The 19444-nt window shown below is 51.2% G+C and overlaps 1 protein-coding gene across 5 annotated transcripts in view; it reads left to right on the forward strand.

The window, feature by feature from the left end:
- Nucleotides 1-18527, forward strand: part of DGKK (diacylglycerol kinase kappa) — a 53939-nt gene extending 35412 nt beyond the window's left edge. For 3 of the 5 annotated variants that reach the window (XM_077307501.1, XM_077307506.1, XM_077307503.1), the window contains 21 exons: nt 1136-1298; nt 1773-1881; nt 3177-3316; nt 4178-4259; nt 4440-4531; nt 4952-5051; nt 5690-5936; nt 6616-6717; nt 6942-7041; nt 8228-8335; nt 9455-9551; nt 10183-10290; nt 10779-10892; nt 11234-11368; nt 12018-12184; nt 12799-12919; nt 13383-13469; nt 15055-15174; nt 15535-15646; nt 16756-16886; nt 17403-18527. In XM_077307501.1, coding sequence (XP_077163616.1) covers nt 1136-1298; nt 1773-1881; nt 3177-3316; nt 4178-4259; nt 4440-4531; nt 4952-5051; nt 5690-5936; nt 6616-6717; nt 6942-7041; nt 8228-8335; nt 9455-9551; nt 10183-10290; nt 10779-10892; nt 11234-11368; nt 12018-12184; nt 12799-12919; nt 13383-13469; nt 15055-15174; nt 15535-15646; nt 16756-16886; nt 17403-17477 — 2510 coding nt within the window. In that variant the 3' untranslated portion in view covers nt 17478-18527. The remainder of the gene's footprint in view (nt 1-1135; nt 1299-1772; nt 1882-3176; nt 3317-4177; nt 4260-4439; nt 4532-4951; nt 5052-5689; nt 5937-6615; nt 6718-6941; nt 7042-8227; nt 8336-9454; nt 9552-10182; nt 10291-10778; nt 10893-11233; nt 11369-12017; nt 12185-12798; nt 12920-13382; nt 13470-15054; nt 15175-15534; nt 15647-16755; nt 16887-17402) is intronic. The other 2 variants (XM_077307502.1, XM_077307504.1) reach the window with 2 other exon arrangements.
- The last annotated feature ends 917 nt before the right edge of the window (nt 18528-19444 follow it).

Consider the following 19444-nt stretch of genomic DNA (forward strand, 5'->3'; position numbering starts at 1 on the left):
GATAAGGAGGGATCTGCAAGACAGAAGGCACAGTGCTCAATGGGCAGCACAAGACTGGCTCCACATCAAAGATGGGAATGAGTGTTTGCAGGAGCAGGGTTGAGATGACTGGCAGGTGCTTGACATGATATATATAAGCAGAAAACTGGGGAGTGTTCTGCACTCTGGACTGATTTCCTTGCATGCATCCGTAGCCTGTATCTTAGACACTCTGCTTTCCAATTCTCCTTTGGACTTGAAGCTGTAGGTTAAGTCTAACCAGTATATGACCCTTGGAACTGTATTCTGATAAAATCTGATGTTGAGAAATATCTGTTGTGTGTCTGCAACCAGGACAGCATGCACCACAGGGGCCAGATCTTTAGTCCAAGAAAGGCCACAGCTGGTTAAGCAGCTGAAGCAGGTAAAAGTAAATCTTGACTACAGCTGCCACTTGCTTACCCAGTAGTAGGCCTGGATCCAAGAGTGTCACAGATTATAGACCTGTTCCTTCAGAAGGAGTGCAACTCTGTCCAGAATGGGTGACCTCTGAAATCCTGGGTCAGATCTTCCATCCACCAGTAGCACTTCCATCTTGTTAGGATTAAGCTTCAGTCTAGTAGGCCACTTCCACTCCAAAACTGCTTTCAGACACCAGTTCAGGGTTTCTATAGCCTCCCTGCGATCAGCTGGAAGTGCAAGATAGAACTGATGGTCATGTGCCTATTGGTGATAACCCAGCCCAAATCTCTGGATGACCTCACCCAGCGGTCTCACAAGATTGGTCTTCATGGGATCCCAAAGGCCAGGGGCTGAGCAGCAGTCCCCCAACAACACCTTCTGAAACCTATATTCACCATAGAACATGACCCACCCCAGAATGGTGCCTCCTATTCCCAGTCCAGATAGGTGGCCCTGAAAGATACCGATGGTATCAACAGCCGCTAGAGGTCCGGAAGAATCAACAGTCTCACTCCCTCTGCCAATCCTCCAGCAGAAGTCAACCACAAGGGCAACTAGAGGACAATGTCAGGAAAGGACAGGAGGACTTCAAGGTTCAGTTGGGATAATACAACAGTCTACGAGCTGAGCAGCCATGCAGGTGACTGGCTACTCCTGTTGTTGGCTTGACTGTATTTTCTGTCCACTCTGCCAGGGTTCTGGAAGGCCACCTGCCCCTCTTCCTGTTCCAGTCCCCTGCTGGCCTTTGTCAACTCTAAGAGTGGGGACAACCAGGGAGTTAAATTCCTACGCAAGTTCAAGCAGTTCCTCAATCCGGCCCAAGTCTTTGACCTGATGAATGGCGGGCCACACTTGGGGTAAGTGTCCTTTCTGAGCTCTCTGCTCTTTGTGCATGCTGTCAGCCTGGGAACATCAGGATATCCGGCCAGTAGGGAGCTGTCTTCTCTCTTGACTGCCACTGCCTAGAGCAAGAGTGGCCAACTTGTGGCTTTCCGGATGTTTGTGGACTACCATTACCACTGGCAGGAGCTCATGGGAATTGTGATCCATGGACACCTGGAGGATCACAGGTTGACTACCCCTGCAATGGGGGATTGTGACACCCTTCTCCACCTAGGCTTGGATCTCCAGGTCTGCTGTAGGCCAACTGAACCACACTCCCTTCTGTCTACCCTACGCCAAGAGTGGGCTGTGTGCCAGCTTGAAAGGAAGAAAGAACATAGAGATGAGCAAGCAAGAAGCAGGAGCCAGCCACTCACGCCCTGTGATACTAGGAGCATCTGGCGTGCTGATGGCCATGTCAATCAGTTCTTTTTCTCTTCCCTGCCCAGGTTGCGTCTCTTCCAGAAGTTCTCCACTTTTCGGATCTTGGTGTGTGGCGGGGACGGCAGTGTGGGCTGGGTGCTGTCTGAAATAGACTCCCTGGGGCTGCACAAGCAGGTGAGAATCATTCTGTTCCTCCCTCCACCACCTTGTTCTCTTGCCTCCATTAAAGATAGCGCTGCTTTTACTAGCAATGGGGAAATTCTGCACCAGAGAAGGCTGATTTCAGTTCCTACAGTGTGGAAATTTTACTCCATGCTCTGCACCATCTGCCCCTCCTATTGACAGCAGGCTGTTTTGGAGCTTTTACATGGTCTAGTTTGTCTAGTTAACCATCTTCTGGGTTTTCCTCAACTCTGCTGTGTTGTTCCCCCACCTCCCAGCTTTAAAAATCATACTCAAAGAACTGAGTATACCTCCAACAACTGGTGCCATTTCTTCTTGCATCCTCCGTTCTCCACCCCACTACCAGTGGGCACTTTGTTTTTGCAGAGAGTAAATGTATCACTTTACCAGTATTACACTATGGTGATATACTTACTACCTCTTTTTTTAAAGCCAGCAGAAAGCACTTCAGTGGGAGGAGAGGGGAGGGGGATGGTGGAAGGAAAACTGGGGGGAAGCAGAGAATCTTCTCCCAGGTGCAGAGGCTCTATTGCCCCAGTGAGAGCCTTTGTATTTGCAGCAGCAGTAAGAGCTCAGTGGGGAATTGCCCATGTGTGGAAGCAGCCTTCTGTCCTTATGAATCACGTGATCTGAATGAGTTGCAGGAACTGGGCAAAACTGCATCTATTTTCTTAATGCCTCCCTGGTGCCCTTTTTCTTTGCCTTGGGGTAGGGTGGAGGTTGCAGGAATCAAATCTTTCAGCATAATAAGACTGCTTGTGGCCAGGGGTGTGTGCAGTTTGAACCCAAACAGATAGCAAATATTTATTTAGAGGCCTCGTGAAGAACCGAAAGGGAAAGGGGGAGGGAGAACCAGTAGAGAAGTGCAAAGAGGACAGCTTTCAAAGGGGCCAGAGAATGATTGTTTGATACACATCCCACTGCATTTTGTGACCGTTCCCTCCGTCAAGGGAAGCTTCTCCTTATTGTTGAGGGCTGTGTTGATGCATATTTCAGTCTCTGTTGCTAAAACAGGAGAGCTTGCAAGCTTTCTTGCATAGCCCTCCCCAATGAATAGCTGTTACCCCAATGGAGAGAGTGATGTCAAAACATGTTGGGAAATATATGAAGCATTTATTTTTAGACACATTTGGATGCTGTCCTCCTCTTTTGTCTCTGTCAGCACAAAAAGAAGGGAAACACGAGTCCTCAGCCTTTATGGTGCTTGATTTCTGAGCAACCTGCGTGTGGCAGAATTTTTCACAGCTCTAGCCGTTCTGACCACCTCTCTTTTGGTTTTTTAACAGTGCCAGCTTGGTGTCCTGCCGCTGGGGACTGGCAACGACCTGGCCCGGGTGCTTGGCTGGGGCAGTCTCTGTGACGACGACACACAGCTGATGCAGGTGCTGGAGAAGCTGGAGCGAGCCACCACCAAAATGCTGGACAGGTGAGCCCCACCTGGAAGTCACCTATGAAATGGAGGGGGGAGGCTAGCGTTGGTGTGCATGCTGCATATGGTGGGTCGCGGCTGTTTTGGCACTGCACCCAACTCCAGCAAGTTGATTTGACATGTTACAAGAATATGCACAATGGATTCCATCTTCCTCCTCCTTTGTTGCACTCCTGTTATGGGAAAAGGAGTAGAGGCACAGCTTCAGGGATGAAGATCGGAAGCTCCTTCATCAAGAACAGGCATTTACCTGAGAGAACCAGTGGGGAATGGGGGGAGGGGAGGGTTACGAGATCCAGATGAGAAACTCCTGGAGATTAGGGGGTGTTGCCTGAGGAGAACAGGGCCTCAAGTGGCATACCCACCCTCACAGCATCCATTTTCTCCAGGGGAAATGGATCTCTGGAGATAACCTGTAATTCCAGGAGAATCCCAAGCCCCACCTGGAGGCTGCATCCCTACCGCAAACTCTCCTCCAATACATAAAAGGCTTAAAAGCTGCCTTCCCTTATGTGGTGGTCATGATCCAAATCAGGCCTCCACGTGCCTGGCAAGTTTAAAAATATGTTGGGTGCTACCTCTAGAGAAGGGATTCTAGAGCTCCTCGGCCTTTCTCCTATATCTTGCCTTAATGGGCTCAGCCACAAGCTGTTCCCAGCATTGCTATGACCCGGGGGCGGCATTCTCGGGGCTCCCCAAAGCCTGAAAAACACTTCAGAGTCATCTCCACAGTCCAAAGGTTGAAAAGGATTGATGAGGGGGTGCCCACAGATCTCCTGGCATGCATGCAGCTCAGGCCTCCAATGGGGCAGGTCACTGGGTGGGATGCGACCCTGAAATCCCCCTGTCCTTTTGCAGGTGGAGTGTCCTGACCTATGAGGCCCCCAAGCAGTCTCCTCCAGCCATCAAAGAAGAAGGGGATGAGGAATCCAACATCCAGGTGAGGAGCCACTAAAGCAGATATGGAGTAACAAGAGCAGCTGTGGGGGTAGAGGGACATGAGAGGAAGGGGCTATGGAAGTAAAGATCCAGGGAGCTGCAGCCTTCCTTGGGGCAGAGCTGATGGAAAGAGCGTATAGTAAATGTTGGCTTCTGCTCAGTTGTCTCCATTGCTTTTCAGGCTCAAATTTCCCACTATGCTGACTCAGTGGCCTTCCATCTGGCAAAGATCCTGGAGTCCGACAAACACTCTGTAGTGATTTCTTCAGCAAAGTAAGGGATGGGGCCCTGACTGGTGGTGGGGAGGGAAAGAAGCCGCCCCAGCAGCACCTTCAGAAGGAAAGAGGTTGGCACCCAAGCCGTGCCAGTGAGAGAGTCAGGGTGGCACAGTGGCCAGACAGGTGGCCTCAGCCCTTGGAGGTGTGGATTCAAGTCCTGCCTGTGTTGTTCAGGGGGCTCATTGAGGGGACAATATGGGCTAAATAGAAGCTTTGGCATCTCTGTGGCACCCTTGGTGGCATTTGAGTGAAAGCAGATGTCCGTGGCTGGAGGCAAAAGTGGGGAAATGAGCATTGCTTCTGGATGCTGCATGTTTTTTTGGGGGTAGATGGATAGCTAGAGTGAAGCAGTTGCTTATGGTCAGGTGGAGAAAGAGCTGCCTGCAGGTCCTCCATCAGCTTCCCTCCCTGACAGGTTCCTTTGTGGGACGGTGAATGACTTTGTGGCTGAAGTTGGCAGAGCCTATGAGCGGGCAGCGGACAGCAAGCAGGAAGCAGACACCATGGCTCGGAAGGCAAGTGTGTGTGACTCATGGGGCCCCACTCAACGTTGCGCCTTCCTGGTATTGTCTCTGGTTTTGCTACAAGGGGTTTTGATCAGATGCACCTTGCAAGTTCCCTGCTGGGAATTCAGTCCCCAGGTGGGCACGGCTGTGTTCTAGATCAGAGCAATGATGCACAAGGAGAGGGGGCTCCTGCCTGCCCCCTGCACACACAGGTGCCATTTTTACAATTAAAATGACCCCAGGAAGTTATTACTTGCCGATGACCTCCCTGTCTGTACCTGCCAAGCTCTACACCAGGGGTAGTCAAACTGTGGCCCTCCAGATGTCCATGGACTACAATTCCCAGAAGCAGTTTGACTACCCTTGCTCTACACCCTCTAGGACTTCCTTTCTTTGTGAATCATAGTCCCAATCTGAACTGGGCCTGTAACTGTGTGGGAACACCTGGTCAAAAGTCCTTGTGGACAACCTGGGAGGACGAAAAGGTGACGTAACAAGTACGCAGCTGGTATTGCTCTGTGTAGTCCAGAACAGGGCACAAATCTCTTTGGTGCTTTCAGATCTGCAACTGAATGGCTGCTGGGGAAGTTTTCTGTGCCTTTCTTCTGGGGACCTTCCTGACCTTCCTGCCCCCCTTCCCCTTGCAGTGTGCAATGCTGAATGAAAAGCTAGATTCCCTGGTTCGGGAGCTGAATGATGAATCGCAGGCCATCGTAGTTCCTGAAGGCACCTCGCCAGCAGCCCTGCCCAGTCCAGAAACCCCAGACAGTGCCAAGGAAGGGACGTTCCATCCCAGCCCTGTGCCTAGGATATTTAAGTCCAAGGAGCAGCTCATGCTGAGGGCTAACAGCCTGAAGAAGGCTCTACGACAAATCATCGAGCATGCTGAGAAAGGTGAGGAGCAGGTGCCTGGTAGCTAAGACCCCACCCTGATCTACAGACAGGTTCACAAGGTGGCTGTTCTAGGTTTTCTATGCAAAACTGCAAATTCTGGGCTTGGGGCAGAGTGGGATAGTTGGAGTAAGTGGCCTCCTTTACTGAGATTCCAAAATGGGACACTGATCAAAAGCCAAGATAGGGATTATTGCATGGGTGAGGAGCAGGAATTGTGCAATGAAAGTACATGAGGATTTGCAAGAAACGCCTGAAGGCCGGAGAAGGGGCTGGTGGATGCACAAGGTAAAGATGTTCCTCCCATGGGGCCACAGCGGCCCTGTCTGATCTACCTGCTGGCCCCTCTGCTTTTCCTGGCTCCCTTTAATATATGTGGACAGCCTTTGGACTGAGGGAACACCCTCTGCCTGTCTTGATATAGTGGTTAGGAGCACGGGCTTCTAATCTGGCGAGCTGGGTTTGATTCTCTGCTCCCCCACATGCAGCCAGCTGGGTGACCTTGGGCTCGCCACAGCACTGATAAAGCTGTTCTGACCGAGCAGTAAGATCAGGGCTCTCTCAGCCTCACAGGGTGCCTGATGTGGGGAGAGGAAAGGGGATTGGAAGCTCCTTTGAAACTCCTCCAGTTAGAGAAAAGCAGCATATAAGAAGCAACTCTTCTTCTTCTTCTTCTGTACAGCTGTGGATGAGCAGAACAAGCAGACCCAGACCTACAGGAGCATCACTGCTGCCAGCAAGAAGGACAGCAATGAGGATTTCACCAAGGAGACCGAGAAGCTTAGTAAGACTCTTTTTCACTGGAACAAGGCAAAAAGTGGCAGAGCCCATTTTTCCCTTTTGCAGGCCTGATGGAAGAACCTCCCTGCCTTGATGCTTGCTTGCTGGGAGCCCTAAAGGGAATGGAGGAGTCTCCTAAGTTCCTCTCAAGGAACTGCAGGAGCTGGTGAAAGGGCAAGGGAGTGCCTGGAGGCTTGGAGGCGTAACCAGCATCCCTCTCTGTTGCAGAGTCCCGTCGGGATACGGTCGTCAGCACCACTTCCTCTATCATCCTGGACAGACCCGACAGCTTCAGTGCAGTCCACTTTGTGGAAGACCCTAATGCCATGTGAGTGTGTGCGGGTGCCACAACTGGGTGGGAGGGTGAGGTGACCTATCCCTGCCTTCCACAGGGCCGTTTGGAAAGACTGATGTCCTTCAGCCACATGGCATGGTGGGTTCCTGGGGGTGGTGTTGCAGAGGGAGCCAGTCAAATGGTTGCGGAATAACATGACTGTTTGAACGTGCCGCCCATCCTCCTGCAACCTGAACCTTCCAAATGTTAGTGGCAATTAATGAGAATAATACTGATTGGCTACAGAACCCATTTCTCTCTCCTTTTTTCCCCCTTTCATTTTTTCCTTTAAATATCTGCCACCCGCTGCTCTCGGCTTATGACATGTCAAGCCCTGTGTGGGGAAAGTCACTTGGCCCTGCTTGGGAGATCTCTTAGAGTCAGCGGGGGTCTACAGACATGACAGACCAATGCAAAGTGTGGCCAGGCACTCTATGACTGCCTGGTCTTCATTCTACCTTGACTGCCTCAACAGAATGACACTATTTTGTGTTTGTTGTGGGAAGCTCTAGTACAGGGGTAGTTAAACTGCGGCCCGCCAGAAGTCCATGGACTACGGTTCCCATGAGCCCCTGCCAGCATTTGCTGGCAGGGGCTCATGGGAATTGTAGTCCATTGACTTCTGGAGGGCTGCAGTTTGACTACTCCTGAGGTTTCTCCTAATCCCAGCGATCTGTCATTTGTTTCTAATCCTATTCTTTCTTCAAGGAGTGCTGGGTGGTGATTTACACACAGTTTTCCTCTCCTCCATTTCATCCTAACAATTGTCCTGTGAAGTAGTTCAGGCTGAGAGGGTGACTAGCCCAAGGTTATTCACTGGCTTTTGTGAATTCAAAACTCAGATCTCTATCACATGCTTTGACTGCTGCACCACACTGTGCTTGAAGCACCTGGGGTGCCGCATAACGACTGTGCAACAAGACAAACCATTTTATTGTCGCTTTAGAAACCTGAGAATGGCGTCATTCACAGCCTAATGTGGGCGTGGCTTGCTTGTCAGCCGGTCAGAATCCCTCCCTCTTGGAAGTGACGCTAAAAAGCCATTTTCTAGCTTTCTCTAGCGCTTGAAATTACAGAATGGGCATTTTGTATTCTGATAGCATTTTGCTGGTTCTGCTCCACTGGTCATCTCCAAACTATTTTCTCTCCCCACCCCCCCACCCCCATCTGCTGGCTTCAGACAATTCTCTGAAAGATGCGTCATGAATAATTATTTCGGCATCGGCCTGGATGCAAAGATCTCTCTGGAATTCAACAACAAAAGGGATGAGCATCCCAAAAAATGCAGGTAAGTTCACTCACCCCCCTGCTTTTTACATGCAGAAAAGAGGAGGCCTTTTTTTCCAGTTTCACGGGGCCCAAGAACTCCATTGTGTGCATGTCTCGACTTAGGGGATGACTTCAGGGAGGAAGCTACAGAAACAGCTGAAACCCATTTGTTCATTCTGAAAACGGCATTTGCAATCGGATTAAGAAACATCCCTTCTCCATCACTGTTTCCTTTGCAGCACTGACTCAGAACCCCCTAAATGGTTTCTGTAACTCTTGTTGGTTGTAGGTGAGGATTGGTGATGTAGACTGAAGTCCCTGTCCTAAGGACCAGGGAACAGACGTCTCAGACCTCTGCCTGAACTATCTTTAAAGGGCAATCGGGGTGAGGTCCAGTATCATGGTAGACAATATCAGGGTCTTCTGCCATACAGATAATTCAGGGGAATTCTGCAAGGAGTGAAGTGATGGTGCCTTCCCAGTGAAGCTTCTTAAAATGCAAAGCCTGGGATTTTATTGAGGCTTACCTGTTTTAAGCGAACCTTCTGCGTAACCTTTCTTCGCTACACAGTCCGACTGTGGTTTGTCTCCTAGCCATGGCCTTTGTTCAAGGCCCCTGCTGCAAACAATCACCAATTAGTCCTCCCAGTGGTCATCTCTGGGCCCCGGAGAGGATGATCAAAAGCCAGCATGGCCCAGGGCAGTTGCTTCAGGAGTGAGACCCAGATAATGATCAAAAAGAAGCATGCACTAGAAACAAAGCTGCAGGCACCTTGCATGGGAGGAGGAGAGAGAGACAAATAATGCCAAACAACGCCACTTAATTATCCTTAATTGCCTGCCCTGGAAGGTTCTAATAAGACATGAAGAAGTGCGCTAATTGTCTTGCTCTCAAGGAGATCTGATTGCATTGCTGTGCGAGGGCATACAGCATACAGCATGCAGAGAAACTAGCCAGGAGCAGGTTATGTTGGGACCGGCTGATCTTTATAGTGGGACAAAAGCATAGGATAATAATCTAACTGCACTACCTGAGGGGGGGGGGGAAGAGAGGCAGAGCATGAGCTGAGTGGGGATTCAATAAAGCCCCTCAGTTCCTGATTGAACTGTGACCATCACCCCATTTGTACCCGTGCAGCAGCCGCACAAAGAACATGATGTGGTATGGAGTTCTGGGAACAAAGGAACTGCTGCAGAGGACGTACAAGAACTTGGAGCAGCGTGTCCAGCTCGAGGTAGCTGCAGGCAAATCCTTGGGGGCATCATCCCCTGAGCACAGGCCTGAGCACATCCCCTGAGCACATACATATTATTTGCCCCTCATTTGCTCTGGTGGAGAGGGGGTATTTGGTATGTGGGTTACTCTAAAAGCACCATTAGGGTTTGTGTTGCAACTCCTGGATGATTTGGGGACAGTTTTTTAAAAAATAAATAAATAAGAAATGCTTGTGCACCAAGGATCCAATCCCAGAGGAGGTGATCCTGGGGACAATTTTGAGGTTCTCGTTTTTTAAAATGCTGTAAGCATTCTGGATTCTGTCCTGGTCTGTTTTATTTTATTTGTTTGTTTGTTTATTTATTTATTTGTTTGTTTGTTTATTATTGTATATGTTAACCGCCACTCTTGGACCCTGCCAGCTCATGGCGGTTTACATAGCATTTAAATTAAAAGCCCCACATAAAAGAAATACCCATAACAAACCAAAACCCAGATGGTGGTAAAATCACTATCTGCAGGATACCCGCTCCATTCCCCCTCCCCCAACCCCCAAGTTTAACCTGCTTCTGCTCCCAGACCCTTCTCCCTTCTCCGGAAGGAAGTGCTTGTGTTCTGGGGTTTCTCAAGTTCCTTCTCTCCTTTTCCAGTGTGATGGGGTGCCTATTTCCTTGCCCAGTCTGCAGGGCATTGCTGTGCTCAACATTCCCAGCTATGCAGGAGGCATCAACTTCTGGGGAGGCACCAAGGAAGACAATGTGAGTTTGTGGGTCAGGAGGAAGGGGGGGGGGGATATGATGCCTACAGCCAGTGACAATCTCCCCTGAACCATGCATTCCCCTGATTAAAAGAAACGTAATTCCCTTTCCTTGTTCTCCCCCTTTGTCACACAGAGGTAATATATATAAATCTAATCGATCCTATCACATTTTTATATTCACAACGGCCCTGTGAGTGTCTGGCCCAAGTTCAGCCAGCAAACTCAATGGTTGAGCATGGATGTGAAGCTGCGACTCTCAATTCTTAGTCCAGCTCTCTAACCCCACAAGGGCTATCCAGTTCCCGCCCCCTTACCGTGTGGCAGAGAAAGATTGGAGCCCCACCCAGTGAGGAATGACCCTGTGTCCTTTGGCTGAACCTTTAAGGGTGGGACACTCCTCAGGATAGATGGGGACCCATCTTTTAGGCAGAATTTAAGAGAATCTTTCCACATCTTGGGATTGTTTATCATTTTTCCCCCTTTCAGAACTTCGGAGCTCCCTCCTTTGATGACAAGAAACTGGAAGTGGTTGCTGTCTTTGGCAGCATCCAGATGGCCGTGTCGCGGGTCATCAACCTTCAGCATCACCGCATTGCACAGGTGACCTTGCACCCACCTTTTTCTGCCTTTCTGCCCAGTTAGCCCACCTCGGTTAAGTCTCCATGATCAACAGCAGTACACCACTGACAAGCAGTTGCTAACGGCAGAAGATGCCTTTGGCTTCTCTTCCTCTTCTTGTAGACTTCCTTGACCATGTGATTGGCTGCTGAAAGAGCCAAAATGCTGGTCCAGAGAGACCCTTGGTTTGTTGCCGCAGGGCTACATTTGGGTTGAAGGAGAAGTGGAGGGTCCCAGTTGGGTAGAGCTCCCACAAGTGAAGGCAGGGCCAAGTTCTATCTTAGCGGGGAGGTCCTCCAATCATCCTTGTGTCTGCCCACCAGTGCCGGATGGTGAAGATCACAATTCGAGGAGACGAGGGGGTCCCAGTGCAGGTGGATGGCGAAGCATGGATCCAGCCTCCCGGAATGATCAAAATCCAACACAAGAACAGAGCTCAGATGCTTACCAGAGACAGGGTAAGAAACCAGGGGCTGGAGGTTACAGCAAGGGTAGTCAACCTGTGGTCCTCCAGATGTTCATGGACTACAATTCCCATGAGCCCCTGCCAGCAACAGGACCCAGTAGTTACTTTGCTGGCACACAGATTCATTTTCAGGTGATTAGATTTGGGGGTGCTGACATTAGCACACTGGTTGTATTGTTTCGTTTATTTGATTTATTGCCCGCCACTCCCTTACGGCTCGTGGTGGGTTACAATAACTGGGTAAAACCCCATGAAACCCCAATTAAAATCCCAGCATTAAAATCCACCTCTAAGTGCCTGATCTGCTCCAACAATGCGTTGGGGTGACTTACCAAAAGTTCCCTGGCTTCCCATTGGTTTACCTGCTTCGAGGCCAGCGAGAGCCTAGGGAACAGTGTTCAGGTAGAATGGGAACAGGGAACTGACAGCTTGGCTGGTGCAAGGCAACCGAGAGCTGTTTGATGACAGATGGGTGGATAGTCAGCATATTTGCTGTCCCTGTGTGGGCTGCCTGGCCCATTCCCCAGCCTTCTGTAGTGCTTGCACCATGAACTGCAAGAGGAATACGGGTTTTGACATCTCTGGAGTTTTCTCTGTGAGCCTCTCTATGAGCCACCTTCCTGACGAGCTTCTCCCTGCAGGCGTTCGAGAGTACCTTGAAATCGTGGGAGGACAAGCAGAAGGGCGACGGCTACCGGTCCTCATCCCGCCCCCGCCTCAGTTCCCAGCAGTCCATGGAGTATTTGACGGAGGAGGAGTTTGCCCAGGTGCAGCACCTTGCCCAAGCAACGGAAACCCTCATTAGCAGGTAGGAGGGGGCCAAGAAGGTAGCAGTGCTCTCACTCCCTAAGCATCTCATCTATAAAACGGGGTGAATAGTGCCGTTATCCCTTCTCACACACAGAAATTTGGGGAGGGATTGTGGTTCAGTGGTAGAGTATCTGCTTGGTGTGCAGGAGGTCCCAGAAGGTCTGGCATCTCCAGTTAAAAGGACCAGGCAGTAGGTGATGGGAAAGACCTCTGCCTGGGACCCTGGAGAGCCAAGGCCCGTCAGGGTCTGAGCAAACAACACTGTTCTCGGTGGGCCGAGGGGCTGGTTCAGGATAAGGCAGCCTCATGACATGACCAGAGTAAAGGGATGAAGTTCATGTGCGTTTTACAGGCTGGGTTCTAAGCGGTTCAGGGGAAGTCATCTGGGGCTCCTCCACCAGGGCCGCCAAGAGCTGCCTTGGAAACCAGGTGGGCTTCCCATCAGGGTCTCCGGTGTCAGGGATACACAAGGATGGAGGGGCAGCTGCCTATCCTGCAGTCACCGTCATCCTTGGGGATATGTCAGGTGTCTGGTTAAAACTGTGTGTGGGGAGGTCAGGACTGGGTTCTCTTTCCTGTTCCTAACCAGCCCATTTCTTTGGTCCCCTGCAGGATCCGAGAGGCTGCCAAGACACGCAAAGCCATAGAGCAGGAGTTGGCCCATGCTGTGAATGGCAGCTCCCTGGCTCTGAGCGAGGCCTTGCCCAACAAAGGTGGCAGCAGCAGCCCTGAGGTGCGGGGAGCCCTGGGGTAACCTTCAACAGCCTTGTGCAGCTACAGGGCCTCTCTGGGGCTGGGGACCTCTGTGTGTTTATCTTGGGGGGCCTCCTTGTGGAGGAAGCATTTACTGCAGGGTGGTATAGCGGTTGGAGTGGGAGGCCCAGGTTCCAATCCCCAGTCCGCCACAAATGGTTGCTGGGTGACCTTGAGCCCATCACACACTCTCAGCCTAACCTACCCTGCAGGGTTGTTGTGAGGACAAAGCAGAGCAATGTATGCCACTCTGGGAAGAAAAGCAGGACATAAGTCATGTAAAATCTTAAATAAAGGCCATTGGGGAAAAGGAGCCTGTCCTCCTAGAAATGGGGTGCCTGGTTGGGTGGCTGTTGTCTGACATGCCTTGCCAGCTGAGAACCTTCCTCCTTCAGGCTTTGTGCCACAATCAGCTTCCTCTCTTTCCTGTCTTGTCTCTTCAGGTTCTGAGCAGAAGCACAGCTGTGGAAGTGTCCGTGAGCGTGAAAGCCCTTTACACTGAAACACGAGCTTTTCTGGAAGGGAAACTGGTGAGTGCAAGCCTCCCCCCCCCCTTCGGAGAGCAGGGGGGAAGGAGTGTGGACTGCACGCCCTCTCCCCCCATCCCCCACATCCTTCTCCTTCACTTTCCTGGAACAAGAAGAGCAGCTCTGGCTATTAAGCAGGCCAGAGAAGAGGAGCACCTACCATGATCAGGTCCCTGGAGAGGCAGAATAGCATGCTTCTCAAAAAGTAGGTGAAAGAATGTGAAGGAGGTGCTTGTGGATCTAAAATGCAGTCAGTGCTTAGATGGTGACTTGGCCTCATTGGAGCCAGAAGTAAGGGGAGTGGCCCACAACAGTCTGCTCCCTCTTCCTACATGTTGTTCCTGCATGACTCAAGGTCACTGTCCCTCTGTCAACAGAGTCTGCAAGAGTCCTCTTTTATTCCTCCCTCCCTCCCTCTCTGACCGTTTCCACATTAGATGACATACCTTGTTTTGGCCTAATTTTGGATTTCCTTTGGATGCTGTGAGTCAACTCTAGCCTTTCAGATTTGGGCTTTCCTGCCTTCATTTCCCAGACTGAAATTCATAATATGCTTTCCCCACTGAGTCCAAAGGAGGCAGCCTCCAATCATGCTTTGCTACCTTCTCCTTTAAAAAAAATGTTTTTTTCGCAAAACAATGCCTGTTTGCACCTTTGTTTTCATTGTGCCCCTAGGCCCACCATGCTGCGGCCTTGATTATCTCCCCCACTTCCATTCAAAGTGTTCTGAATGTAATAAAAAAAACCACCCTGGGTTATGACGTTATAACGCTGCTATGGAAGACTGCTTTTTTAAAATTTAGAAACAGCGTTGTAACATGATCACCCCCCATTTTAAAAATGCAGATTTTTCAGAATGGAGGGGGAGGGAGAGGGAGGGTGGGAGGGAGGACAGCAATGAGGAAAGGGACAGTTCAAAGTGGCAGACGTGGGAGAAAACCCGATTGCACGTATTTCCGCATAGGGAGCCCTGAAATAGACTCTGCCATGACTGATGAAATTGCTGTAACCAGGAGTTCACAAAATGTGCAGTAAGTCCAATAGCAATTTGGGACTGCGCCTGGACAGGCAAATGTTAATGTGGAAAAGATGGAAAAGCAAGACTTCGAGTGTGGAAACAGTCAATCTCTCTCTCTCTCTCTCTCTCTCTCTCTCTCTCTCTCACCCACCCCCACCCTGACACCAAATGCCATTAGTTGTCCTCGGAGCTAATACGACTCCTTCCCAGAGTCAAAGAGAGAGCACAGCTTCCACTGCACCTGGCACTCCTGGGCAGCTGCCTGTTGTGCCCATCCCACTTCCCTCAGCCTTCATTACACCAAATCATGGATTAAGCAGCAGCCCCACCCACCGCTGGCTTCCCAGCACAAATGAACTGGCTGAATGAGGGTCCATCAGAAGTGAAGTCAGTTCCATCCCATGCTCCACTACGAGATGCTCACCAAACCTCTTCCCCCAGACAAAAAGGAGCCCAAAGCCAGCCCTCGTGTAAAGTCTGCCTTTCCCAGTGCTTCAAGAAGAAAGGTGAGATTCTTGGAGGAGAGGAGAAAATAAAATCCTTCCATTCTCTCTCCTCCCCTCCCCCCAGCAGTTAGACTCCCCCCAGCAAGAAGAAGGCCTCCAGCATGCCCTCAATGCCGTTGGCCAAGAACTTCAGAAGCTTTCTGATATCCATTGGATGGCACCAGTTATCAACTCTGCGGAGGAGGTGGGTGTCCTCACAGATCCCATGTCTGTTTTTCCCAGTAAGTAACGGGCAGTGAAAGACCTTAGACTTGAGCAGAGGTTCCCTCCATGTCTTCCCACTGGCGGGAAATGTTAATCTGCTAGGAAGGGAGGAATTTTAAATCAAAGGGGGACATCATGGGGGATGGACCGGAATGCTCTTCACCAACTCTGGAACTGGAAAAGTCAATGGAGAGGAGGCCAAATCACGCACCCTGCCACCCCCTTGGCTTACCAAGGGGGAGGAAGCAGGGCACAGGAGCATAGACCAGAAGTGGGGCTCAGCCTCTCCCTCCCCACATTCCAAGCAGTGCAATGTCTCTCTTTCATGCCCCCTACTTAGGAGTCTTCTGGCAGCGGCAACAAGGGGAGCCTGAAATTACGCATCAACCTTGCTAAGCCCAAGCGGGAGAAGGAGAAGACGCAGAAGCAGAAACCCAGCAGCCTCACGCCAGGTAAAGAGCCAGGGCAGTTGGTGGTGGCAAGAGGCTGGCAGCTGATCTGCAGATCAGGGCAGAGCCCCTGAAATCCACGCCTGCCCCCACACAATTGATAAGTCTGACAAAAGCTGTTCTGCACCCTTTGCATTTGGAAGAGCCCCTTGTTTCTTGGTTCTCACTGTTTGCCTCTTGCAGAAGCAAGTTGAAGCCATGAGGGGCATTGTGCTGGACTCAGCCAACGCAGGGGTGGCTGGAGACCAGGAGAGTGGTTAGCATTGCAGCTTGGGTGAAATGAAATCAATGTAGATCTGAAGGGTGGATGAAGTACCAGGCTATAGCACTACTATGAGAGGTCTCTATCCCATGGTCCAGGAGTGGACCCAGATCTCTTACAATGCGACAGAAGCTCTACTGGACCCATTTCCTGACTCTGGGGCATCTTCCGCCTGGCAACATTGCAAGAGATCTTTGATTGCTTTCCAGAGCCCAAAAGCCCAGTTGTGGCACCTTTGTGTATGCCAGCAGCCTGAGCACTTGCTTTTGTTGCTTGCATTTAGGGGGGGGGGGGCTTATGGGGCTTTTGTGGGTGACAATCCAACAGAGAGTCTACACAGAGAAAAGGGTGTGTCTGGACAGAAGAGTCTTGATTGGAGCAACAATTCTGAAGCTTTTCTTCCTGGTGGTGTGTCTTGTGGGGAAGAGATGCCTACCAGCTGTGAGGGGGTGGGGGCAGGCCCAAATGGCAGCTGCTTATGAAATGAGCTTGCATCACAGCTATTGTGTTAGCTCTCTGGTTGGTTAGCATCACTGTCCCTCCAGGAGGCAGGTTGTGCCTTTGACTGCCTGGACTGGAAAGCCAGAGGAAGGATGCAGGGGTGAGCGCAGGGACCAGCTGAAGTCTAGCCCTTGGGGAATGCTGAACCCCAGGCCGTGAGGGTTCGTGGTGTCCCAGCCTCCTCCCCAGCTTGCTCTTGCTGCTCCTGCTCTGTCTGCCCTGTGTTTCCTTAATGGATGCCCCTACTGTGTTTCACGTTTCCTCATGCCTCCTCCCTCCCAACCTCTGCTGAGCATGCTTGCCCTTCCCACAGCTGAATCAACCCTCTCTTAATTTCCCTTTTTGCTAGTGGACAAATGGGGCCCTGAGGAAGTGTCAAGCTGGCTGGAGGCACTTGATTTAGGGGAATACAAAGAGATTTTTATGCGCCATGACATCCAGGGCCCTGAGCTGATCCTCCTGGAGAGAAGAGACTTGAAGGTACTTCCCCTGGCATGCTCCTGTACCCGCGCACCTCCCGCTCCTGTGTGCAGTGGCTTGTGTGGTGGGTGCTTGTGCGGTTAGTGGTTTTGCAAGCTGGGCTGTGCCTCTCATTCGTCTGTCCTCCCCTGCTGTGCAAATAGCAAGGAAGGGAAGGGATTGGGTGGCTGGCACAAGGAAGCAGAAGAGCTGCCCCACTTCCCTGTCTTGATGGGAACCTGCCCTTGGTTTGTGTTCATTTGCCATTCTTCATTAGCTAGTCGCTTCTTCTGGCAGAGGAATAGTACAACAGCTCCACCTGCTGCTGGGTAGAGAAATAACTATACCGTGCACTTCATTGTTTTTTTTTTAGGGGTAAAACTGCTCACTTCAATGCACCCTCAAGGAAACCGGGAGAAGTGCAGGGTTGAAACGGCCTATCTGCACTGGGGACACAACCTAAAAGCTGCCCAGACATACTCAGATAACGGACCCCAGGTGTTGTCCCACTAACTAAAGTTGCTCTTTCTTTTTAAGGACCTTGGGATATCAAAAGTGGGCCATGTGAAGAGGATCCTGCAGGGAATTAAGGACACTACCAGCCAGCTGTAGATGCCAGAGGAAGCTGCAGCCATGCCCTCTGGCCCCCTTCGTCTCAACGGCTGCCAGTCTTGGCTTGTGGACCCCGTCGCGTGAGGAAGCACCAGCCTGAGCCTGGATGCCCTGGAAGCCTGACCCCAGGACAGCTTCCCCTGCAAGGAGTCGACATTTCAGTGTTTTCCAAAGACAGTGGCTTGGCTGTTTGTCTCTCCTTGCCTTTGGCTTCCCCCCCCCCCTCCCTTTCCCTTTCCCTTTCCCTGTGGCACTTCTCGTGTCTTTTTCAGTTTGTGTGTTTGAGCTGCTTTAAGTGAAGCCATTCATTTCCATCCCCATTGGGGGGGGGGTGAAACTCCATCACCTGCTCCTGGGCTCACTACATTGAGTTGCTTTTGCACCTGGCTGTGCTGCGAAACACTATCCCGTGACAGGAAGCCAGCTGGGGGAGGAGGCTAAGAGGTAGCTGGGTAGTCAGGGCCCCAAAGACCCCTTAAGTAGAGGAGAAAAGGGCGTTCCCCAGAAGTCTTTGGCTTCTCTGCTGAGCTCAAGTCTTATCCTCAGCTTGGAAGTGTCTCACCCGCAGCAAGGTCTGTGCCGGGGCACCCTGCCCATTCGGCCACACTAAAAGCAGTGGCAGGCTGCAGTTGCTTTCCTTCGAGGAGGGAAAAGAGTCTCCGGCTACTGAAAAGCTCTATGCCAGGCAGGTAGAGCTGCCCCTGAACTTCTGGCTGCCCTGCATCTGTTCACAGAGCTGTTTGTCTCTCATTTCCCAGAGTGCTTTCTCAGGTAGGTAGGCTGAAAGCCTCATCCCAGAGCTACTACTTCCAAGTTCTGCTGCCGCCTCCCCTATCCCACCCCCTTATTGTCCCCCTTCTGCCTAGTTAGTTCGGTAGGAAGGTGCCAAGGTGCCCTGTGCACCTGCCTGGATACAAGGTGGTTTACAAGGGGGATTACCCCCCCCCCCATGGTGATAGCTATGGGAACTGGCTGTGGGGGTGCCAGCTTTTGAGATCTGCAGCCAAGAATGTGCTGTGCTCCCCAGAATCTCCCACAGATCAACAGGGGAGGGGGAAACATTTTAAACAATGTCTTTCCTGCTATCAGGGTAACTTTACACTAGAACCTAGGACAGGAGCAAGTGTGCACAGCTTTCGGAGGTCGTAAAGTACACATTTTGAGTGGGTTTTGTTCTGTGTCCTACCTGGAGCAGGCACTGCCGTAGCCCCATGTCCTCCGGCCCTGGCCTATGACTGCCCGCGTGGCTCCTGGCCCCTGGAGGAAGAGAGGCAGGGAAGTGCTGCTCCGTCCTAAGCTGGGAAAGTGAAATAATCACCCTACCTGCTGCTTGGGGGAAGATTGTAACTAGTTTGGAAAGAAAAGATATTTATTTAAATATTTAATATATAAAGCTTAATTTATTTTTCACCCGTGTTGCACGATTGCACTTTCCGAACCCCGCTCCTTGCTGGAGGCTGCTTTGTCCGTTCCGAGGGCCAGCTGTTCCAGTAACTACCTGTGCGGCAGGATGCTTGTGGGGAGGGGGTGGGGTGCACCTCTGGGCCTTTCTCAGGGTGCTTAAACTCTCTGGCCATTGTTGTTTGCCTGCTGGCTTCGCTTTAAATGTGGCAAACCATCTCATGCACTGATGCAATCCCCGCTGCTCCAAGAATCCCTGAGGCCGAGATCCAGGCAGTTGCCAGGAAACCAGAGCTGAAGAGAGACAAAAGGCGACCAGGACTGCTTCTGCTGGACAATTGCAAGCCGAAGGACCCGCTCCCCTCCCAACTGAGGCAGTCACCACCACGGGAAAGAAGCTGGGACCCGGGCAGCTGGAGGAGTGCGACTGTCCCAGCATCCTGCGGAAGGTCCTGGGCCTCCTCGTCTCTGCCTCTCCACAGCTGGCTTTTCTGCTGCCCTGTTAGCCTGAAGATCAATACATGCTGATCAGAGCTGCTAACCACACCGGGTCTTTTGCAGTAGCT

Source organism: Paroedura picta, chromosome 13, assembly GCF_049243985.1.
Source record: "Paroedura picta isolate Pp20150507F chromosome 13, Ppicta_v3.0, whole genome shotgun sequence".
NCBI classification, from domain to species: domain Eukaryota; kingdom Metazoa; phylum Chordata; class Lepidosauria; order Squamata; family Gekkonidae; genus Paroedura; species Paroedura picta.